Source organism: Sciurus carolinensis, chromosome 8 (assembly GCF_902686445.1).
Source record: "Sciurus carolinensis chromosome 8, mSciCar1.2, whole genome shotgun sequence".
Lineage (NCBI taxonomy): Eukaryota > Metazoa > Chordata > Mammalia > Rodentia > Sciuridae > Sciurus > Sciurus carolinensis.
The window spans coordinates 11,399,236-11,425,500 of record NC_062220.1 but is presented as its reverse complement, the minus strand read 5'-3'; the positions used below and the strand labels follow the sequence as shown (position 1 = coordinate 11,425,500).

General features: G+C 36.6%; 1 protein-coding gene across 2 annotated transcripts in view; it reads right to left on the bottom strand.

Moving 5' to 3' along the window:
* The window catches only part of Tpk1 (thiamin pyrophosphokinase 1), a 373,012-nt gene that overhangs the window by 185,541 nt on the left and 161,206 nt on the right, over positions 1-26,265 (bottom strand). For both annotated transcript variants that reach the window (XM_047562215.1, XM_047562216.1), the window contains exon 4: positions 18,092-18,164. In XM_047562215.1, the coding sequence (XP_047418171.1) occupies positions 18,092-18,164 (73 nt within the window). The remainder of the gene's footprint in view (positions 1-18,091; positions 18,165-26,265) is intronic.

The window sequence follows — 26,265 nt, the reverse complement described above, 5'->3', positions numbered from 1 at the left end:
TCAACAAGTCTGTGTGTAACTAAGTTGGTTGTATGTATGTGAAACAGCTAAAGCTATTTAAGGTTTCTCCTAAGGTGAAATACTAATGTTCTGATATAAGCCAAAGTTTAATCTATATGGTAAAATGACATGGTAAAATGACAAGGATTTCTTAAAAACACTAATTCATTCTTAACTTTGTGTCTCTTAAGTTTTATTCTTTAAAACAATTGTCTTAAAAATAGGGGTTTATACAATTATGGTTAAGACATAATACATGATTACTTACTGCCTTTACTGATGGAAATTGCCGATCCTACCATTTTTGTTTATTTTGCCAACTAACACTGTAGATGTGATAATAGGAAACAAGTGTTTAACTTAATGCTATGGATTATTTGTACAGGTAGTTGCTGTTATTTAGTTCCCCTAATCTTTAAGGTACTGGAAACCTATAGGGCCACTACAAATTCATAGGGAAGAAACTCTGCTGCTTGGAATCCATTTGGGTAGACACACAAACAAATGAAAAATCCAGAGAACAAACCATCCCAAACAATCTCAGAATGCCTCAACAACGGACTCCTTTGACACCACAATGAAGAAAATGTCAGAGAAGGAATTTAGAAAGTTCATAGTTAAACTGATCTATGAGGTAAAAGATGATGTAGGGAATGAAATCAAGAGAGAAAATACAAGGAGTGAAAGATTACTTCAGTAAGGAGACAGAGACTCTGAAGGAGAATAAAATGGAAATCCTTGAAATGAAAGAATCAATAAACCAAATTAAAAATTCAATGGAAAGCAAAACCAATAGATTACACCACCTGGAACACAGAGTTTCAAGCAACAAAGACAAAGCACATAATTTTGAAAACACAGATGATCATGGAGAAAAGGGGTTAAGAGATCATGAATAGAATTTTCAAGAAAATGGGATAACATTAAAAGTCCAAATCTAAGATTTATCAGGATAGATGAAGTCTCTGAAGTACAAACTAAAGAAATACACAACTTTTAAATGAAAGAATATCAGAAAATTTCCCAAACCTTCCTAAAGAATGAATGGAAAATCAAATACAGGAGGCATATAGAACTCCAAATATACAAAATGACAACAGACCAACTCCAAGCCCCATTATTTTAAAAATGCCTAACATACAGAATAAGGATAGGGTTTTCAAAGCTGCTGGAGGAAAAGGACTGGTCACATACAGAGGTAGATCAACCTGGATCTCAGCCAGTTTCTCAAGTCAGACCCTAAAAACTAGGAGGTATTGGGATAATATATACCAAGCTCTGAAAGAAAATGGTTCCAAACCAAGAATACTATACCCAACAAAATTAAGCTTCAGAATTGAAGATGAAGTAAAAACCTTGCAAGATAAACAAAAATTAAAAGAATTTACAACTGTAAAGCCCGTACTAAAAAACACTCAATAAATATTTCATGAAGAAGAAATGAAGAATAAAAATGAAAACCGAAGAGGGAGAAATTACACTAGAAGAGGAGTCAATGAAAGGAAAATCTAATTCAACTTAAAAATTAGAAATAAATAAAGATGACATGAAATAAAAATCATCTCGCAAAAACAGTATTGACTACAAATGGTATAAACTCATTGATTAAAAGATATGAACTGGCAGATTGGATTAAAAAACAAAACCCAACAGTATGCTGTCTATGTCACTGACCTCATAGGCAAACAGCTCCATAGACAGAAGGTAAATAGATGGGGGGAAAAAAATGTATCATTTACATAGATATTGCAACAAGCAGGGGTTTCTAGTCTCATATCAGAGAAGGAAGACTTCAATCCAAAGTTAAACAGAAGAGAAAAAGAAGTTCCTTTCATACTTCTAAAGAGACTCATACAACAAGAAGAAATAACAATCATAAATATTTATGGACATCAAACAAACGCTTCTCAATATCAAGAATCAAACGCATCACAACACAATAACTGGGTGACTTTAATATGCCTCTATCATCAGTAGATAGACCTTCCAAACAAAAAATAAAAAAGCTATAGATTTAAAAAATACAATTAATAATTGAGATTTAACAGACACATATAGAATATTTCATCCATCAATAAATGAATACACTTACTCATGGAATATTTTCTAATATAGATCACAAAGCAACTTTTAGCAAATTCAGTAAAACAGAGGTGGGCTGTGGTTGTGGCTCAGTGGTAGAGTTGCTTGCCTAGCACATGTGGGACACTAGGCTTGATCCTCGGCACCACATAAAAATAAATAAATATAGGTTAAAAAAAAAGAACACAATTATTGACTTCTAAAACAACAAACATAGAGGTAATTCCCTGCATTCTCTCAGGTCATTATGGAATTTTAAATTAGAAATCAATGAAAAGATAAAAAATAGAAATTAACACCTGGAGATTAAATGATACACTACTGAATGATGACTGGGTAGCAGAAGAAATCAGGGGTAAAATTAAAAAAAAATACATAGAGGTAAATGAAAATAGTGATAACAACAAAATCTCTGGGACACTATAAAAGTGGTTCTAAGAAGAAAGTTCACAGCATTGAACTCATACATTAAAAGCATAGAAAGATACCAAATAAATAATCTAACATAACATCTTAAGGACCTAGAAAATGAAGAACAAATCAACACCAAAACAACAGAAGACAGGAAATAATTAAAATCAGAGCTAAAATCAATGAAATTGAGATAAAGAAAACAATTCAAAAAAAAGCAATGAAACAAAACATTGGTTCTTTGAAAGAATCATCAAAATTGACAATCCCTTAGACAAGCTAACCAAAGAAAGAAAAAACTCAAATTATTAAAATCTGTGATGAAAAAGAAAATATCATTACAGACACTACTGAAATACAGAAGATAAATAAAACTATTTTGAAAATTCATACTCCAATACGCTAGACAATCTTGAGCACAATGAGAAATTTCTACAGAGTTATGACCTACCCAAAGGGAACTAGGAGGATATAGAAAAACAGATCCATTTCAAGTGATGAAAGTCTAACAACGAAGAAGCCCAGGACTGGATGGATTCGCAGCAGAGTTCTATGAGATCTTTAAAGAATTAATATCAATCCTCCACAAATTATTCTGCCAAATACTAAAGGAGGGAACTCTTCTAAACTCATTCTATGAAACGAGTATGACTCCGAAATCAAAACCCAACAAAGACACATCAAGGAAAAAAACTCCAGACGAATATCCTTGAGGAACACAAGTGCAAAAATTCTTAATAAAATTCTGGCAATCATAAACAAAAGCACATTAGAAAAATAGTGCAGGATAACAAAGTAGGTTTCATCCTGGGGATGCAAGGTTGGTTCAACGCATGGAAATCAATAAACAATTCACCACATCAAAAGACTTAAAGACAAGAATCACACGATTGTCCTAATTCATGCAGAAAAAAGCATTTGACAAAATAGAGCATCCATTCATGTTTAAAACACTAGAAAAAGAAGGGATAGAAGGAACATACATCAACAAAGTAAAAGCTATATATGTTAAACCCAAGGCCAACATCATTCAAAAAGGAGAAAAACTTAAAGCATTCCCTTGAAAAACAAGAACAAGACTGGGATGCTACTTACACCACTTCTATTCAACATAGTCCTTGAAGCTGGTGCCAGAGAATTAGGCAAAAAAAAAAAAAGGAATTAAAGGGATACAAATAGGAAAAGTAGACCTCAAACCACCTCTGTTTGCCAATGACATGATCCTATATCTAGAAGACCCCAAACACTCCACCAAAACACTTCTAGAACTCATGGATGAATTCTGCAAAGCAGCAATATATGAAATTGATACACATAAACCAACTGCATTCCTATACACCAATGATGAATCAGCTGAAAGAGAAATCAGGGAAACTATTCCATTCATAATAGTGTCAAAAAGAAAATAAAATACTTGGGAATTAATCTAAAAAAAGAGGTAAAAGTCCTCTACAATGTAAACTACAGAACACTAGAAAAACAAATTGAGGAAGTTGCAAAGATCTCCATGTTCTTGGATAGGCAGAATTAATATTGTCAAAACAGCCATACTACCAAAAGGGCTATACAGATTCAATGTAATTCCCATCAAAATTCCAAGGACATTGTTCATAGAAATAGAAAAGGCGATCGTAGAATTCATTTGGAAAAATAAGATGACCAGGATAGCCAAAGCAATCCTTAGCAAGGAAAGCGAAGAAGGAAGCACCACAATACCAGACATTAAATTATACTACAGAGCGACAGTAACAAAAACAGCACTGTATTGGTACCAAAACAGGCATGAAGATCAATGGAACAGAACAGAAGGCACAAAGACAAACCCACATACATAAAGTTACCTCATACTAGACAAAGTTTCCAAAAACATACACTGGGAAGATAACCTCTTCAACACATGATGCTGGGAATACTGGAAAATCCATAAGCAGTAGAGTGAAATTTAACCCCTATCTCTCACCCTGCACAAAACTCAACTCAAAGTGGATCAATGACCTAGGAATTAGATCATAAACCCTGTGCATACTAGAATAAAATGTGAGCCCTACACTCCAACATATCAGCACAGGAAACTGACTTCCTCAACAAGAATCCTAAAGCACAAGAAGTAAAATAAAAAATCAATAGATGGGATGTCACCAAATTAGAAAGCTTCTCCACTGCAAAAGGAACAGGAATGTGAAGAGAGAACCTAGAGAATGGGAGAACATCTTTGCCACCTGCACTTGAGATAAGGTGTTAATTTCCAGGATATACAAAGAACTCAAAAAGTTTAACACCAAAAAGGCAAACAAACAAAAATGACCTAATCAATAAACAGGCAAAAGAAATGAACAGACTCTAATCAGAACAAGAAATACAAATGGTCAGCAAATATATGAAAAACTATTCAACATCTCTAACAATTAGAGAAATGAAAATTGGACTACCCTGAGATTTTATCTCACTCCAATCAGAAAGGCAATTATCAAGACTACAAGGAACAGGGGTGGGGTTGCGGCTCAGTGGCAGAGCACTTGCCTAGCACATGTGAGGTACTGGGTTCAATCCTCAGTATGACATATAAATAAATAAAGTTAAAAAATAAATTGAATTGTTAAAAAGAATACAAGTAACAACAAATATTGGCGAGCTTGTGGGGGAAAGGATACACTCATACATTGTTGGTGGGACTGCAAATTGGTGCAATGATACCACTGTTTACTGGTGACGAGTTCTGCTTCCTCGAATGTTGAAGTTTGAACATCAGAGAAGCACACCAAGGTAAGCATGTTAAGCAGGTTTTATTTAAAGGTAATAATACAGACTTCTCCCAGGAGTGTGAAGGGGGCCACGGCTGATGTTCTAGAGACCCAAGAAGTGAGCTCGCCCTACATCTTTTATAGGTTCGGGTCTCCTTTGTTCTGTTCTCTCCCCCATTATCTCTCCTTCCTGCCTGTGACTAGGCCCAGGAGATGTCCGTGACATAGCAAAAAGGTGAGCAGCAGATGGCAGGGGGAGGGACATAGTGAATCAGGCAGGTAAGAGCCCAGGGGGCATTAATTAGAAGTTCCCTGCCTGTAGTCCCTGACAAGAACAGGTAAATTTGGTAATCAATGGGCTCCAGAGATCCTTGACATTCCATTCTCCCAGAGGCAGTCTCCAACTTCCAGAGGCAGATGGCTTTCATGGCCTTCATTTCCTGGATTTGACCTGAACCCCTATTTCTACACTAACTGCCTGTCCCCAATTCTGGCTTCACGAACACGCTAGAAAGAAATATGGACATTCCTAAAATACTAGGAATGGAACCACTATGACTCAGCTGTTCCACTCTTCAGTATCTATCCAAAGGCCTTTAAAATCAGCATACTACAGTGACGCAGCCACATCAATGTTTATAGCAGCTCAATTCACAATAGCTAATCTATGGAGCCAACCTAGGTGCCCTTCAACAGATGAATGGATACTGAAACTGTGGTTTATATACGTAATAGAATATTACTCAACTATAAAGAATGACTATGAAATTCACTAGTAAATGGATGAATCTGAAGACTATTATACTAAGTGAAATAAGACAATTCCAAAAAACCAAAAGTTGGATGTTTTCTCTGATATGTGGAAGCTAACCAGCAATAAGGTGGGGGAGTGGATAGGAAGAACAGAAGTTCAGTAAGGAGGGAAGGGAGTGAGGGATTGGAAAAGGAAAGACGGTGGAATGAATCTGACATAATTTTCCTATACACATATATAAATACACCACAGTGAATCTCACCATTGTGTACATCCACAAGAATGGGGTTCTAATTAGAATAAGATATAGTCCATGCTTGTATAATCATATCAAAATGGATTCTATTTTCATGTTTAACTAAAAAGACCTAATTAAAAGATCTTTTTAATTATAAAAAAAGGACATGGAAGTTAACAAATGCAAGATTATAAAGTACTACATAAATAATTAAGAATATTTTGAATGATGTTCAATTTAAAATCTTAAGGAAATGGGCTTAGCAAAAAATTTCACAATAAATAATTTTTACAATATGCCATGAAATGGTAACTGTTCAGATCAGTTTTTCCCATTGCCACCATCTACAGCTATAACAAACAAATATACCTGCTCAGAATACCTGATCCTAACCACAATAGAATCATAACTCATCTAAAAAAGAATAGGTTTAGATTTAGCATGCTACACTTACATTTTTTTAAAAGGAAAAAGGGTTTAAACACTAAGGTTTATGGTAAATACTTTGATTAACCAGAAAATTTTCTCAATATATAAATTAATTTAAGTTAGGAATATTTAAGTTGTTTTAGTCAGCTTTTTCACTGCTATGACTACAAGGCCTGACAAGAACAATTGTAGAGAAGAAAAAGCTTATCTGGGGGCTCACAGTTTCAGGGGTCTCCATCCACAGACAGCCGGCTCCATTCCTCGGGGCTCCAGGTGAGGCTGAGCATCATGGTGGAGGAGTGTGGTAGAAGGAAGCAGCTCACGTGATGATCAGAAAGCAGAGAGAGACTCCACTGGCCAGATACAGAATGTATACCCCAAAGGCACTCCCCGAACACCTGCCTCCTCCAGCCACACCTACCTAACTGCCTTCAGCTACCACTCAGTTAACCCCATCAGGGGATTAATTCCCTGACTGGGTTAAGGCTCTCAAAACCCCGTAATTTCTCCTGCAAACCTTCTGGCATTGTCTCACATGTGACCTTTTGGGGGACGCCTCACATCCAAACCATAACACAAGTTTACCCTATGACTGTTTAAATATTTTATAAGAATTGCAAGCCTTCTGATATGTTTATTAAATCTTCCTTATGACTATCAAATATTAATTGATGTCTTGGCTTTATGTGGCAAGCTCCATGAAGTAACCCCCACATTCTATGGTTCACTACTGTGTCCCCAGGATGAGGAACCTACACGCTGCTCAATAGAGCAGTCAGCATTCAGCAGCACACAGAGTCACTTACAACGGCACAGCACATGAGATAAATCACCCCTCTCGGGCAGGGTTCAGCAAACTTTCTCTATAAAGGGCTGGATCATAATTCTTCTGGGCTCTGCAGACCACAGGGTCCCTCTCAACTACTTGACTCTGCCTTTGTAGCAGACAATAAATACATGAATGGGAATGGCTGTGTTCAAACACAACTGAATTTGAATTTCATATGATTTCCATGTGCTATAAAATATTGTTCTTTTTTATTTTTTCCAAACATTTCAAAAGGTCAAAACCATCCTTAGGTCAACAGTACAAAATAAGATAGCAGGCTGGATTTGGCCTGTGGGTAGCAGTTTACTAACAGAAACGTATACTAGACCTATAATTTGTTATTGTTGTTATATAACTGAATCCCTATATATGTGCAAGAAATGTAATATGAGGAAAAGGGTACAGACTTTTTAAAAATCCTTCTGAGCCTCCTGGTTCCTTTAGCAGTGGCTCTAATATGCAAGGTAAATTGGCTGTTACGTTTATACGAGATGATTGCCCAGGGACAGACACACAGCCTGGTCCCATCTCAAGCCCTGGAAGGATCTTGAGAAATATCGGATGCTTCAGGTAGTCTACCTCACATGGAAGTTTACTAGAGTGTGCAAAATATTGCTAAATAACTTTGTGTTGATGTTTACAAAAATATGTTTTAATTTACTGACAACTGAAATAAATTATTACAAGGCAATGAGGGTCAATAATCAACCCAATTTCAAAAGACCAATGCAAAAGCCATTAGACTGTCATTCTTGATTACTTAATTTACAGTTTGCCAATAATTTCACTCATGTAGGTTAATGAGTTTTTACATTTTGTATACATAAAACCTATCAGGTTGTACTATGCTGACTCCTCTAAAACTCTTTAATGAGAAACAAAGCAGATCCTTTGAAAATTTGTAAGAGCTTATTAATTGTTATTTCATGCTCTATACTATAAAGAGACTTGTACTCATCAAACAAGAGGCAAATAGTTAAGGCTAGTGAAACCTTTCCCAAGTTTGCTTTTACCTTATTCATTTTAGGTCAAGTCATTTAGTACACATCCATCCACCCAGCACAGAAAATACTATACAAATTATCTTGCAAACATTTTATGGGGCTGCAAGATATCTGCTGTAACTTTATGGGCTGAGCTTATAAAGTTAAGAATTCAGAACTGCTGTGTCCTCCGAGGTACCATACACACGCTCTTTGAAAATTTATTTCTGGGGACTAGCACATAGGCTCTTATCTGACATAATTAAATTCAAAGCATATGTACCTATTAAAATCTAAGTTTCTTTTCAATAAACTAAGATTTTACAACAAAGTACAGCCTAATTCTCTGAAAAGTCAGATCATCTTGAAAGTATCTAATTTTAAAACTGTGATCTACTGACTATAACTGTCTTCCTCACTAAATTAATAAGAATTAACATTTGAGTATACTTTGAGACAGATGATATTAATTACTACATGGATTATGTTCTTGAATCCCACAATAACATTATAAGAAAAGGATAATTATCACGTTTTAAGTCATGCAGAAAAGTTCTGTGAGACGGATAAGCTGTCCAAGGTCACTGAGCAATCTGAAACCCACTGTTCTTTATATTCAACCTTGCTTACTTAAACATTGCGTATTTTAGCAGGAATAGGCAGAAAAGTGCAGTATTTGTATTTCTATACCTGGTCTATTTCACCTAATATAAATATCTCTAGTTTCATTCATATTGTCACAAATGACAGAATGTCATTTTTTGTTGCTGAATAGTATTCACTGTGTATACGTAACATTCTTTCTGTAGTCATTAGTTGATGGACTCTTTCATTGCTTCCATTTCTTGGCTTGTGATATATCTTCTCTTGCTATTAAATGAACAATTATGATCAACATGTCTGTGTTATTATATACACTATTATAATCAACACCTCTGTGCAAAAATGTTTATTTCTGGTTATTTTCTAACACATGAGTTCTAGAAATAAAATTATTGGGAAAATAAGAACATTTTAAAAATCTGTGATATGCATCACCAGTGTGCTCTCCAGGAAAGTTGTAAAAATGTTATTCCTGTTAGAAGTATGTAAGAATAAAGAGTTTCTTCTTCTAAAATATAAGTAACCACAGATAAGAAAGAAAATTTATCATGAATTTCTTACTGTGAATTTAGTTGATTTAATTGCTTCTTAATAGCAGTAGGTTTCATTAAGGAAAAGATAACTTCCACCAAAGAAGAAGGAAAGTTAAACATTTTGGAGTGTGAAGCAGAGATAGGTCTAGGAGTAGTTCGTCCGTTGAGAATGAAGTGGTTAAAGGAGAGTATGCAAGAAATAGACATGCTTTGAGGAGGAAATACTTGTCCATCCACAAGAAAAAGAGACAAGAATATGTCAAAGATCATCCTTAGTGTTGGCTCTGAAAACGTGAAATATAATTTCTAAGCTCTTCATATTAGAATATTAGTGTGGAAATTTTTTAACAAATAAGTAATGATAAGCTTCACTGAGCTGGAAAGCATCTGCTCCTACACACCTTACTTTTCCTATTCATTACTGAATTCATCGTTCTTTGGTACATAAGCAAAATATACACACTCAAAAGTATCGGGGGTGATAGTTTCAAGAGCCTTGGGGAAAAAAATGAACATTTTTAATTTTTAATTTAATAATGAGGTTCCATCATCATTCATTAAACTGAAATGCCTGAAACTCTGTAATTAGAAACTGCCTGCCAGATTAAGGGCACAGCAGGCATGGAGCGAAATGACATATATTCTGGATAATCAAAGATATAGATCTAAAATTAGCCCAAACTTGTTCTCAAATTTGCTAAGAATGGGAATAGTTAGATAAAGCCAATTGAAATCTAAATGATTTATGGGCCTTGATACAGGTATGAAAATTGTCTCTTTCCCTGCAGAGATGTAATCACAAAATAACCAACTCTGCTTTCTTTTTTATTGTATGAGGCATAGTGTGTAAGAGTGTTCATTTAATTTTAATTACCAGATTTCTACAAACATTTCTACTTTTCAAATTAAAAGGTTTTTTTTTTTTTTTTTTTTTGCTTTACAAATCAACAAACAACAGCCTATGAATAATGACTTCTTCAATAAGAACGTCACATGATCAAACTCTTAAAAACTCAAAGTAGCAGGTCGCCTTGTACGACGCAGCATTCTCTTTCTGGTTGTCTAGATGGTGTAAAAAAGAAAAGAAGAAACACAGTTTAACCCTGTTTGCATTCCAAACAGAAAAGGCATTCTAATCCGCTGCAACCCATGCTGCCCTGTGTGTGGCAAGGTGGCCTTTCCCTTCAACATGACACGGGTGAGCGTTACAGCATTTCAAACACAAGTCGCCATTCTCTTAACGGAAGTCAAGTGCCTTTTTGGAACAGCATAGGTTTTTAAATGATGGCGTCCTTTCAAAAAGCGGAGCCAAATTCTGAGTGGCAAAGGAAACAGAAAAAAGTGGCCGTAGCATTCTTGCAACTGCTGTTCTTCAAAGGCCTGCTTGGTATCTGGGACCCTGAATGGCAGAAGTTCCCCCACAGATGGCCACTTTCTCTAAATGATAAAAGGGCTCTCTGTGCCTAGACTTTATATCAGTAATACTATTTTTGCAGGGCATCTGCTTTCTTTCCTTTTGGGAATCTAGATTTTTGGTGCATGCTATGCAGAGGGTCTGGGTGCCTACATGACTAGCCCCTGGAAAAATTATGGGCACAGAGTCTCAAATGAGCTGCCTGGAAATATACCCCCACTTCTTGTCCCAATCCACCAAGCACATCCCGTGTGATTCCACTGGAGGAGGGCTCTGGAGCTGGTGTCTCGGTCCCTGCGGACTAGGCCCATGTACCTTTTCCCATTCCTGATTTTGCTTTGTATCCTTTTACTATAATAAATCATAGTCAATGATACGACTGTAGAATTAGCCAAAGATATGACGATAGGGTGACTTCTCTGAGTCATTCCCATGAATCACTGGACCTGGGGTGGTCATGGAGATCCCTAAAAAAGAGAGATGGAGAAGTTCTTGTCCAGTAAGGATGCTTGAATAAGCTTCTGTTTTATTTCATAATGCTCCTCAGATCCAGAGACCTGCCACTGGTCTGGGTACCTGGGGCCTCTGCCAAGTCTTCCCTGAAAGGCTGGGATGTGGGCAGAGGAGAATCGAGCAATGACCAGAGACTTGGAGATTCTGTTGGTCAACATGGACTCAAGGCAGTGGCCTCTCAGAATCCCACCTCACCAGTCCTAACCCTGCAGCCTCCGCCAAGTTCCTCAGTCTCTATGAGTCTCCATTCATCTGTAAGATGTAGATAGTAAGAGTTCTACCGAATGTGCAGCAAGAATGATGTGAATCTGTGAGTAGGGGTACCTATAAAGCTGGCACATTGTTGACACTTAGAATCTGTCACTATTACTTTTCTTAGGTTGTCAGGGTCAACCTATACTATCTTGAACAAATTAATCTACTATTAAGACTATTTCTAAAGAGAAGTTTTAGATGCACAGCAAAATTGAGAGCTCTCCTTTATATCCCCTGCCCGGACACATGCAGAGCCTCCCCTTACCGACATCCCCAAAGAGTGGTGCATGTGTCACAACTGTTGAAACCACAGGGACACATCCTTATCACCAGAGCCCGTGGTTCACAGTCAGGCTCACTCGGTGTTGACGTCCTTGGGTTTCCCCAAATGCATCCATCACTGCAATACCACACAGTGTATTTCCTACCCTAAAAATCCCTTTTACTATGTTCAAGGATGTGCTGATGATTTTTCTCTTATAGGCTTTTAAAAGCAGAGAAAGTCTGTGTAGTTTTCTTTAAAAAGCTTCAGAAACAGCAAAACAAGTTTATAAAGCATCTGAAGATATTTGAGCCTAGTTGGAAACTAATATCCCAGCAGAGGTATTGGTGGGTAAGAGGTATATGTGCTAGGGTAAAATGCATTTGAGAAATACAGAGGCAAAATTCTATTTTTGGCACAGACTTAAGCTGATATTGTGCACAGTGGGTTTCCAAAAGGGCATGTGGAATGTCAAATTTCACAAACTCATTTAATCACAGAAATCTTCTTTATATGAGTATCCTGCAGAGCAAGCGTTCTGCTGCTCTAGTTATAAAAGAAGTATTAGATCTTGCTTCATATCATCTGCAATAAGAACCTTCTGATGATGAAGCATTCCAGAATGAATGGTTATGGACTCTGGGTTCCCAAGGACCATGTGTCAACAGGTTCAAGGAAGAATATTGTGATAGAATTTACATCAAGCTCTGTGAACCAAGGAAGGACTATCCTACACCTTTGGGTGGGGCACCCCAGGAGGGAGGACAGCTGCGGAGGCCCTTCTAGCCAGGTCCACAGGGGAGGAGACAGTCCCAGAGGCCCCGGGGAAGAGTGTCTGACACCGGAGGAGCAGCAGAGGGAAGCGGGCACCCTGGAACGCAGCTGTGTCTCACCTGAGAGCTCTCAGATGTACAGGGCAGAAGCTCTCCCTTTCAAAGTATGTTAAATAAATTCCAACAAAACAGGCTTTGAAAACTATAGAAGGCAATCAAGTCAACATGAAAGGGCTATGATTGAGGCAAGCGCAAGAATTAAGGTATATTCAAGAGACGGGTTCACATCGTGTTCCCCTGGAAGTCTCAGCCTCCGCTTGGTGAGATGCTAATAAAGGTTAGACAGCCAGTTTTAAGAATTTAAAGTGAAGAACCTGTCACTCAGCTATCAGTGGAACTGCCAGTGTGTAATTCCCTCAACAACAGCTTTATATCTCGGCTCACGTTAATTAGTCTTCGTGCTTAAGCTAAAGATTTACTGGGCTCTGAATTTTCTGTCTCTTTCTTTCTTTGTTTTGTTTTTTAAAGGGATATACAAATAAATGGAGTTGAACTTTAAATATTTTGTAGCTTCTTTTGACATAATAGTCAAACTTGCTAACTTTATTACAATTTCTCATAACACAGCTTGTCATTTTCTCTAAACTAATTATTTTGCCATATCTAAAAGTTGTTGGCATGTGGCTAGAAATAACCAGAAAGGGGCACAAAGAATAGAAAATAATCAGATTGCTGAGCTGAGGTAGATGTTTCCAACTGCAGACATCCTGTGAAATTTAAATAGAATCAAACCCAAGGCTTTGTCAAACTCAAAAGAATATTCTAAGTGATTCTGATTATGAATTGCAATTATATTCATAAATTCACTATGAAAATGAAACTGATTAAAATATGTTTTAAAACATTAATGAGAAACAAGAGATACTAAAAAGCTCATAAGCAAATAATTTTAGAAAGTAAAACAAAATACTACCAACTTTAAATAGTGCTTTTGTATTTCCAGAACACTTACATGCCATGGTTTGATCATTACTATGTGTAGATGAGACAGTCAGGGCCAGAAAATGTGGTAATAAGGCTTGCATGGATATAAACTAGCAAGTCAAAAAATAATTTGCACAGTTACTTGGAGAAAACAATCCCTCTATTACTTATAAAAAACAAAAAATTAAAATGTCCACTATTAATAGCCAGGATTAAGTCTTAGTTACTTGACAGTCATGCTTGCCTCTCCCCGCTCCATCCCCATCCTTCCTACCCTCATCGATCAAGAATCAGTACCCTCATCTTTTAATTGGAATTAAAATACAAGCATTTTTCTGCTTAATTTCATCAGTAATCCATTTATGAAAAAAAGTCATTCTATCTAAATGTCAATTGGAAGCCGATTTTTTTATTATTTTGACTGAGAAAGTTATATTTAAACCCAAATCTCCCATTTCCTAAAATGTACCTGCAACACGTTTACACAGGCAAATGTAACTGATGAGCCATTTTCAGCTTTCCAATGGCACCCTTAGAGCATTTTATATTTATAAGAGGGAGCATCAGGTTAAAATTTTAGATGATCTGTCCTTGCCTATTGAGGACAGGCTTCAAAAATTTAGGTAAGGCCTTGCCATTAGTAGATGACAATGAGAAAGATCATCAGGGAACACGCTCAGTAAACACATTCCTCCATGATTCACGTCATTTGCTTTAAAACTTTTATATTTCCCAATGCAGAGAAATAAACAATGAAAAACAGGAAACAGTGACCTGTCTGGGTTTCTATCTCAGCTCCTCTGATTTACACAGTGCTGGAATCACCTGGTAGCCTGGAACAACCTTGTTATAATTGCACTAGAAGAGAAGGGGCTCGGCCTCCACTCAGCCTTCCTGCTAGTCTCATCCCCAGTTACACCTGAGCTGGTTGTCTCTGGTCAATCAAGTCTTGACTTTGTAGTTGCCATTCTTCTGGGGTCTTTGGGCACCATGGTCCAATATTCTTGACCACTGTTTTCACACCATACTGTGTTCTTCCAGAATGAATAGAGAAGATTAAAATCAGAGGCTGGGCCGGGAGTCCTGTTCCTCTCATGATGAGAGCCATCTCACCACACTGTCCAGCACACAGCCTTGTGTAGTCATAAAACTCTCATGGAAGCCAAAATACCCCATGCAGCATGAAGGAAGGCAATCTCATGCCTACAAGTTACCCATCACCATGCTACCAGATCATCTCAATTCTTCAACCATGTATGTTGGCTCAATCATACATCCTGTGGTGCAGCTTTAAGCATCATCCTGTGATCCTACCTTTTAGGTAATCTACCAATTTTACCTTTTGGTCATTTGGGGTCTGGCCCAACTAGTACCTTACCCTTGCTGCCCCAAAACTGAGGGTGGTGTAGGGCTAGTAGAAATGTGAAGGCAGGGTGTTTGGTCACCACATGGACTCTTATCCTACTACTGGTGACAGTGGCATTCATTCCCAGAGAAGCTAACAACTATGCAAAGCACAACTGTCCAAAGGCCAAAGGTGCTACCTGTTGAGAAGCAGCATTAGCAACTAAACCCACATTCCAACAGAAGTCCTTTCATAAACATTCCCTTCAGCTTCTGGGGCATTAACATCCTCATCAAGAAATAACAATTTGATTTTTTATCATAGTTTAAATAATATTTTTATTATTACATTCACAACATATTTATCTCCAATCCTAATTACCCTCATTTTTGGGGGGAAAAAAAAAAACCTTGTTATTCTGTAACTTTTTAAGGGATTAACCAAATATAGCAATGAGTTCTTTACTCTCCTAAATATTAAAAAAGCATACTTGAAAATTCTCTTCCTATATCCAGTGAAGACCCCACAGAGAAAATATCAGGAGTTACATGACATAAGGTGGTTTCTCCTCAAGTTTCCAGGAAACTAAAATGTATGTGGACATGATGGATGGAATAATTATGAAGACTGAAATAGATGATTTAGTCTTGAATCAAAGAAGCAACAAATGACCCAGAAAAAGGAAAATAAAATAGCAAGGTGAACAGCTCTAAGTTACATTCCTCATTCTTAATTAATAACAGTGGATCAGGCAGGGAAAAACTAAGACAAAGAGGCAAAAGAGAAGGAAAGTGCAAGACTTTCCAGCTACCTGCCAGGAGGCTTTATAAAGTAAATTAAGGACTGCAAGACATTCCCACAGCCAACACCACACATAAACACATGCTGGCTCCCAGGCCACCATACGATTTTAACCAACTTAGTATTCTAAATTTCTTCTTTTATTTCGCTGTCTTCACTAGAGCCGCAGACCAGGTTGGGGTGAGGCGCATAGGAAAGTGGAAACAACCTTGGTTTTGAAAGAGAAGCTTAAAGACTATTGAAGTTGGAGATAATGGCTGTTAAGAATTGTGTGTAATGTTGCATTAACTTGTAATGATCGTCATTATTAAAGTTACAGTCAAACACTCACCATGAGCTCCGTAGGACACATTAACTATATAAAAGACATCATCTGTGCCCTCTAGGAACATGCACTGAAAGTTCAAACACAGCGAGTTCCCGTGAGAAAACTGAACCACACTACACCAACCCTGAACAATGCAGTTTAGGAATCAGAAGACTAAGCTGAAGCTTACTTCAAAAACTACCCCTTAACAAGTGTGAATTTGTTTTTAGGGTTAAAAACAAGTAAAGAAATATAAGAGAAATTTATGACGAGGTATTAACTTAACTCTATTATTTTAACTCTACTCCCACTTTACTGCACCCCAAAATAAGAAGACTGGTTTCCCTTGTTCTGCACTCTGGACAGAAATAATCAAATCAGCGCTTCCAATTTTGACAAGCCAGCAGCATTAAGAGACAGGGAGACAATCACATCTGGTCAGATCTTCAACCTGCTTTTGCGTATGCTTGTCCTGCCTCTCCCACTGTTTCCTCTGTTCCCGAAAATATGATTAATATCTATGCATTTGTGAAACCCTGCCTTGTAATCTAGGCTGAGGCTTTCCATCCCAACGAGGTGGAGGTGGAGTTAATGAGAAGGGAGACTGTGGGGAATGAATAGGAACGTGCCAATGTTAAAGTAATTGAGCATGAATATCAAACACTGACTTGGGACCAGTCTTCCTTTGCTGAAGGAAAGTCTGATCAGCTGGTGGGCAGATGGAACCAGCACCGATCTGCATTCAGTGCCAACCCCAGAATCTGTGTCTCACAACAGTCTACACTTTATGACCATGGCACCTGTGATTTCCCACCTACAGTCACTGTATTTTTTTCTCCTTTTTCTTTTCAAACACTTTCTTTCTTCTTTCCCTCTCTCCTTCCTTTCTAAAAATGGTTTCTTATCTCTTCTTTTAAAATTTGCCTCATGTCTCCCTAAGCCTTATAAAGAATTTAAAGTATTATAAACTTAACACCTGCTATTCCTATTTTAAAAATGTGTAATTTATCAGCCTCAGTTTGGAATAACACTGATGATGGTTACGGCTGGAAGAATCATCACTGCTATAATTTTTCCTTTAAAAACTGCATAGACTTCAAAGCCCAGAGAAATCTTGACTTATTAATTACTTCAATGCATTCCTGTGAGAATCTATCATCCCCAATTAGATCATGTACCTATTCTTACATGGCAAGGATCACTGGAAGATTTGCACAATAGTGAAAAAATGAACACTTTAACAATCCGTAGGCTATTAGTAAATTATAATGAGTAGTTTCATTCAGAAAAGAGTAACAAGCTTCAAGAAAATTAAATTTTGTAGGGAAAAACTTTCATTCTAAAATTTTTGGAACATGTAATTATGCATAGTTACAAAAATTATATATGAAAATGTTTTAGTAGTTCATAATGCAAAGAATAGACACAAAAGTACATCAATGGAGAACTGGTTAAGAAAAAATAGGTTATATTTGTTAAGTAAAATTAAAAGAATTATTTGTGGAAAAGATATAATAACTATGAGGAACAGAGGCAACAACAGAATTTTATCATATAATCTTAGTTAAACTACAAGCTCATGTAAAAATACGTATTTATAGGATGGATTACATGCCTATCTGATGGTGATAGAATTTCTCCAAGATTGAGTTTTCATTTATCATTTTTAAAATTTCCATTTCAAGTGTATATTATAATTTCCATAATAAAATATTGTGAAAATAACCAAACAATGAATTTCTCAATCCCTACCTACAGAGCAAAGACATCAGCATGAACACCGAAAAAGCAATCACGTGAGGAAGCTCTTGGCTATGAACGTGTTCGTGTTTACCTTAACACTGTAGAACTCTCGGACTTCAGGTCTAATCGAATCAAAGTCTCCATTGATGAATTCAGGCAAAAAGCTGAAAGAAAGAGTTGCATGTAGGTAATGAGACCAGTATATTTACCTATTAAACTTTAAAACTACAGTTATGATCAGAGAGAATACTTAGTTATTCAAAATGAAAAAGAAGCAAGATTATTTTCAGAGTGAAGAGGATGTCATATCACACAGTCTTGGTTTCAATACTATATGATTGACACAAACTCTGCAGACCCAACCCATTCTTCAACTTGGACACATTGTCAGCCAATATTTATCTTTCTAAATAAATAAATACCAAAAAACGTAATGGGTATTAAAAAAGCTCCCAATTCAAAAACCCTAACACAAACATTTGTCCTGTTCCCCTATTTCCTCCTGCATACATATATACAAAATCTTACCTTATTTTACCCTCACACAAGTTTGAATAGAACAAACCAGCAGAAGGATTTGGTATTCTTTGCCAAGCCAAAGTCAGTTTAAAGATGTTTTCCAAATATCCAACTGACATATTTCTAGAAATGGGTCTTCTGCATAAGTTGGAAACACTGTAAGAGTCCTGGGTTCTAAACAAAGGAGGGACTCCCAAATGCAGCTGTTTTAGTGATACTATGATTACCTTATGATACCTATGATTCCCTGCTGTTTGTTTTTTCCAAAACTCATTTTAAAAAGTCTACTTCATTCCATCTACATAAACCATTACTTATTACTTTTATATAAAATATTTATGCAGCCTGGTAGAATTTCTTCCCACTTAGAACACCTAAATGTGCAGAAGTAAAACATGCCTGATGACTTACTGCTCCTGCAAAACCACCTTAGCCTCCTGAGGTCAAGAAAGTTATATAATGAAGGGAATGTTCATTTCCACTTCCTGTAAAAATACTCTTCCCTTCGTATCACACAAGAATCAGATGAATGGCCATTCATCTACCTAACTGCTCTACTTTGAAAGGAGAATAACACTTCTATTACGGCTCCTCAAGAGGGCTAACCTGTCACGTGCTGGGCTAGGTCCCTAGTTAAAGGGAGAGATCTCTCTGGGTATTGCTTGTAGAAAGAGATGAAGCCCCAGAACCAGGAGGCAACTCTAGGCCATAAGAACCAAGACACGAGGGGCTCTCTGGCTCCGGGGGGGGGGAAATGCTACCAATATACCAAAGGGCTCAGATTAGGATGCAGATCCATAAAATGTTCCAGGAAAAATATCCACAGCTGCCACCTTCCACTTCACAAACAGAAAAAAAAAAAAAAAAAAAAAATTCCTTACCCTTCACCTGTGTGTGCAATTACCAACTAAGGGCAGCTGACCTGGCTGCCGGTACATGGGACAAAGGGTGGAACACCAGGGCAAAGCGGGTGAATAGAAAAAGAAATCTGACTCAGAACACCTTGTGTGTGTGTGTTCAGGATAAAATTAATAAAACTGAATATGAAAAAATAATAAATTTACATTGTCCTTTAATATAATTTTTCATAGTTCTTAATCCAATTGGAAATACTATTTCTTAGGTCCTACTGATCTAATTCTCCTGTTGTATGAAGGGAAGAATATTTTTGCAGAAAGTGAAAATAAATATTCCCTTTGCTGTATTATATACCTCTCTTGGCCTCAGGAGGCTAAGGTCGTTTCGCTGCAGCAGTAAGTTTTCAGGGATATTTCATTTCTTCATATTTAGATGTGTTAAGTAGGAAGAAATTCTACCAGGTCATGTAAAGATTTTATGTAAACGTAATAAATGATGATTTATGTAGGTGAAGTAGAGTCATGCAAAAAATACACGGCCCAGAAGAGAAATAAGGCAACTTTCTACTACAAGAAAGATCTTAGTTTGAACGAGCTAGGCCAAATAATTTTTTTCATTAACCAATTTATTACACAAATATTTGCAGCACAACTATGTGCCAGAGACTTCGGTTTATTTCAGAATAAGGCAGAATTGGAAAGGAAACAGAAGTACTTAGGCTTATAAATTGCACTGTCTGGTTTCAACATCTTTCTGTAAAAGTTCTTTTCCAAAACTTCCCTGCACATTATATCTATAGTTTTCAATTTCATTCTATACCTATTTATTCTAGACCTTATATTTTACCCCTATTTGGAACCAAAAATCAACTATTACTTAATTTTTTCTTTATGTTTTTTCTGTAACATAAATCCACTCATTTTCGAAATTTCTTTAAAATGCTTCCACACCACCACCGATTAACCTCATGAAAATAATACTTACAGGGACCACAGAGTATTGGTTCTGAAAAGGATAAAAGAAATCATCTCTGCAATATCCCCATTACCCTCTGTAAGGAATTAAGATCGAAGACATCAAGCAAATTTGTCTGTGTGACCAGGGTCTAGTCTACTTCACCAGGTGAAACAGCCACTAAAGAACTCTGGATTTGGACTGTCTGGATCAACAAACATCCTAATAAGATTGACCTTGAGTTGCTCTCCAAATCATAGTTCCTAAGATATCTAGAACCAATTTGGCAGTTTCGAAATAGCATATTGATTTTGACAATAGATAAAATTGAAAAATAAAAGTTGGTGCACACAGGCAGCTGAGTGTCTGTCCCCTTAGGATAGATTATTTGAGAATTAAATCTTCCTTTATCTTATACTGTGAATAATGAAAGAAAGCAATCATCTAAATTCACTTATATTTTCATATAAAATATTAACAGGAAAACAAAATTATATAGATAAATGATAACTTTGGTTAACTTTCAATAAAATTTTCTCCAATGTACCACACGTTCATTCAAATAGAACCATGATGCTTATTTCTATGAAAAACCAGGGCAAAAATACCCTGGGTAATCATGCTAAAATGACTAAAATAATTACAAGTTTTCATCATATAATACATTAGTTTTTGAAACTTCCTGAAATGTGCTTTTTGATGCTGCAATTAAAGCCCATCTCACTTTTTCCCAGGTGCTTGTTCCCATGGCGCTGGGCATTGTGAGGAGGTGCTTAATGGGATGACACTTTACAGATGTGAATAAGCTTCGTGCTGATATCCATGACAGTTTACACCAGAAGGTTATTTTTAGAACTCATTCAGGGACTGACTACACACAGCACTGACTATGGATGTGTGGATTTGTGTGGCCACTGATCCCACTTCTGCCTACCACTGACATGGAGCACAGAAATATACCCCTTTGTGTTAATCTAGGAGACCTGACTCATAAGACTAAGCAGTGTCCCAATCTCTCTACAGAGGCCCACCCAGACTTTTACTATTTATGTTTTAACTCTGACTGCATTTCTCATTTACAAAATGTGAGTCCAAAAAGAGCAGAGATCTATCATGAGCAAATGATCCATCACAGGTACCAATAAACAGAGAGACCGATACATTTAGAAACATGGTACCAAATCAAACACGGGAGGGTAGAATTCAACTGCTGCCTTTCGTAAGACCTTCCCTCATGAAGGATGAAGGATGCTGTCACGCCATCAAGCCTTTCTTGCCCCCAAGCAAGACATGATCACTCCCTTAACTTCAACAGCATGAAATCTCTTACTTTTCATTTTAAGCACTTTCTGTTCATGTCCATTGGCTTCTATCAACTGGTGTGTTCTTTGAAGTAATACTTGTCTCTGATTGGCCTTGCATTCCCCAAGCGCCATGTACTCAGGTGCTGAAAATGGTACAACAAGATGAAGAAGAGAAACACCAGCAGCAGCAGGAGGAGGAGGAGGAGGAGGAGGAGGAGGAGGAAGAAGAAGAAGAAGAAGAAGAAGAAGAAGAAGAAGAAGAAGAAGAAGAAGAAGAAAAAACAACGAAAGGAAGAGAAGAGGGAGCAAGAGGTAAACTCAGAAAGGGGAAGAAGGGTAAGGGAGAGAAGAGGAAGTAGAAAGAGTAAAGAGAAAGAAAAGCCAAGAGAGGAAAGGAAGAGGAAGAAGGGGAAGGAAAGAACAACAAGTCCTGTAGGTGCTCCCTATTACCACTGCCCCCTGCCTCTCAGCTGTCAATCACTTAGCCTTTCTTTGTGTGTAAAATGAGGAGAATTCAGAATGGTGGTGAGGATTAAGAATTAATATATGTAAAGCACTTAGAAAATGCCTGGCATAAAAGTAAGCACAATTAGAACTATTCAGTTAAAATACAATTTATCACTAGAGAAGCCAAGTAGCTTGCTGTAGATTATGAGGCTGCATGCAGAATCCAAACCCAGGCAGTACAACCTTTGTTCTTTCTCATGGCTCAGTATACAGCCTCCCACACATGCACATTTATTAAACAAACAGTAACATTCTTACAGAGAAAGTTCTCTACATAATGCACAACATGCTACTGATTCTGCAAGGCCTATTAACCTGTACAGTTTATAAAGTTTTCCCTGGGATAGAAGAAGGATTTTTGTCCAATCCTAAAAGTAGAATAGTATTTTGATAAAAGAGTGTGCATGTCATCTTACAAGAAGAATGTACAAGAACACTGTTGATGAAGAAGTTGACTCCAGGAACAAGAAGCAGCAGCACCCAGCCTGCAGGCAGGAGGAGCTGATCGTTCACAGACTGGGGCCGACATTCTCTGCAGAAGTGCCTAAGTTCATTAAGGGCTGGGAGAGAAAGGAGGATGATGCAAAAATACAACAAGGAGAAACGCTCCCACATTTTGACTTAGTTATGGATACAATCAGTTAAACTGTTTTCATAAATAAGCCTCTAAATATAGTCATAGTGTCAAGAGATATTTCAGTGTTGGAATAACTCTGGCTAAGAGAAAGAATCTTAGGAAAGGCACCATCCACACCATGATCAATGAGCTGACCCATATATTTGACTACATGAAAGTGTAATGACACATTTGTGGAAAGACATAATAAGCAAAGTCAAATTACAGCACTTATATATGCAAAATATATAATCTTGAAGGACTGCTGTCCTTACTACAGGAGGAGGACTCCAAAGTGGTGAAGGGAAGGAAAAAAAAAGATTCAAGAGGAGAAGTTACACAAGAAATGTGAAGGGCTGTAAGAATATGAAAACATGCAAATCTAACAAATTATCAAGGAAAGAGAGATTAAAGCATTACTAGCATACTATTTTGTATACCATAAATTGTCAAAAAGGAAGAAACATGAATGACAATGAAGGTTGAATGACAATGTACACCCCCACAGAGCAGTGGGGTTGTGAGTGAGTACAGTCTATAAACAAGCAATCCCACCCAGGAGAGTCAGTCTATTAAAAAATACACCCAAGATATCTGAACAAGAAGAGCAATGTTCTCATGTGAAATAAATCATAAAGTATCCTGCGAGGGAAATGTGCTAGCTTTTTGATGAGCTGACCTCTGTCTACTATCCTGGAAGGAACGTCCACCATCTGCTATTAAACAACACAGGCGAGATCTGGAAAACCACAAGCTCTATCATCTTGCTTGAGTTGTTTTAACACAATACAATAAAAACAAACAAAAATATCTGTTAAGAATATTAGCATACTTCGTAGAAGCATGAAAGAAATTATGGAGTGGAATAAATCAAGCTGTTTACACTAATTATCTCAGGGTATGGAATTAATTTTTCTTTGAAAAATGTCACGAAGCATATCTTGGAGGCCAAGGGTGTAGTACAGGGGTGGAGCACTTGCCTAGCATGCATAGGGCCCTGGGTTTGATCCCTGAACTGCCAGAAAAAAAAAATCTTAATTTAATTTGATGACTAAAAAGAAAATTAATTATGATGCTCAGAACACCAAATTAAAAAGTGAGGATAAAATTAGAAATTAACTGGAAAGTCTTAGTCTCTGGAAAGAATGCTAAATGATTCTTAATGGTCACTGAGGTTTGTTCTAAATGAGTCCTCTAGTCGACTCCTCTGTAGGGCAATGCCTCACGTCTTCAGATATTTGACTTCATCATCTCAAACTGAGTAGCCTTGAAATCATACCATGAGACAGAAAATGACTTTGTCTCCCAAAACAATTATTCAACGATTTCTTTATATGCTAATGAACATTCAGAGAAAAACAACAATAATGAAACAATAACAAAGGAAATAGAGATGGAATCACCACGTCATACAGTTAAAACAGCCGGGAAAAGAGGGAGGAAGGAGCAATGATAAAGAAAAAATATATACGGCGCTTACAAAAAAACCTCTTGATTAAGACAGAGAAGGGAATAAAAAGAGTCTGCACAAGAAAGGAAGAGCAAAAGGCTCGCACCCTGGAGGAAACCTTCTCAGAGACATAGTCTGAGTATTTATTCTGTGTCAACATCTGTATTTTATTCATACAAATTATATTTTTATGAGATAGGAATAATTTATTATAAAAATATTTAATGAAAATTTTCAGTACAGCTAAGCTTGATTATGTGGCACTAAAGGGAATTTCTGAGTCCTCAGTTGCAATACAATAAAGTCTTGGAAAACTGGGATAAGATACATAACCCACCCTCTACTCTCAGCATGTCTTCCACTCTTTTCCTTGTTTCTATATTACCAAATCAAATATGCACTGAGCTTTATAAATTACCAGGTCCTATAGAAATAGAAGTAATTCATACTTTTTTTAAAGGTTTCTGAAAATTTAATTTCATATTGCAATTGCAATCTTCCTTTTCCAACTTCTATTTCCTCAAATCAATTCTTCTTCCACAATTCACATCAGGCTCAGGGAGAAGAATGTAATACCACAAGGATACTCCTCTGAAAATGGAATCAGTAGCACCAAAAAGGAAAGAAAAAATGTTATTTTCAGCAAATTGAAGACAAACACCAAGAATGGTCTGTTAGTACTGTCTGCATGTGTGTGTGCATGCACATATGTGTACACACTTGTACATGTGAATCATCTGTTCACCTTTCTTCTGTAAGAAAAAGATGAGTGAAAGATAAAAAGTGAAACTTTCCATGCTACTACTTTTCTTACTAAATCTCAGGCAGTCCTTAATCAGACATAAATAAGTTCAAAAACATAAAATGGGTTATAAAAATACCCAAGTAGGATGTCTCAGTTCTTTCATGCTTCCATAACAAAATATTTTTGGCTGGGTAACATGAACAGCAGAATTATTCCTTACAGTTCTAGAGACTGGGAGGTCTATGATACAGTCACCAGCAGAGCAGATTTGATCTCTGCCAAGGGCCTGTGCCTCAGATATCTCTTTCTATGTGCTCTCACATGGTAGAAGTGGAAAAAAGTCCCCAAAACTGTTTTATAAGAGCACTACTCGCTTTCATGAGGGCAGACCAAATCACTTCCCAAAGGCCCTCCCTCTTAATACTATCATATTGCACAGTAAGCTCCAACATATGGAGTCTGGGGTGAGACCTAATTTCAGATGACAGCAAAAAAATTATCAAGTAAAATTTATACAAGGAATGCAAAGTTGGTTTAAAATATGAAGATTATCTAATGCAATAAGTACTATCAATGAAATAAAGGACAAAAACCATACATTCAGAAAAAAACTGAAAAATTCTATACCTTATTCATGACAAAACACTTAAGTTAGACATATAAGATATTTCTACAATCTGGTAATGGGCGTCTATGAAGAAGTCACAGTGTAATATTTAATGGTGAAATTAATTTCCCCACTAACATCAGGAGCAAAACTAAGATATACATTCTTACTGCTCATAATCAATATTGTAATGAATATTATATCTAATGCAATCAAGAATTAAGGAAATAGAAGGAAGATGGAAAAGGATAAAGTAAAAGTATCTTCAATGGCAGATAACATGATTTTGTACACAGAAAAACTCCAAGGAGTACACTAAAGATCTATTAAAACCATAAGAAGATTCAGTAAGGTAGTAGAATCAAGATCAATATATAAAAATCAATTGTATTTCTCCACACTAGTAATGAACAATCTGAAAATGAAGTTAAGAAAACAATTACATTTATAAGAGCACCAAAAACTGAAATATTTATAAATAAATTTAACAAAATAAAGTATTTTTATATTCTGAAAACATGAAACATTGCTAAATAAAATTAAAGAAGACCTAAATAAATGGGAAATCATCTTGTATTCATGAATCTGATGATTGAATACTGTTAGGATGAAAATATTTTCCCAAGTGATGTCCAGATTCTCTACCAAATCTCAGCCAAATTAAACTTTCAAGAATTGATAAACTGATCCTAAAATACCATCAAT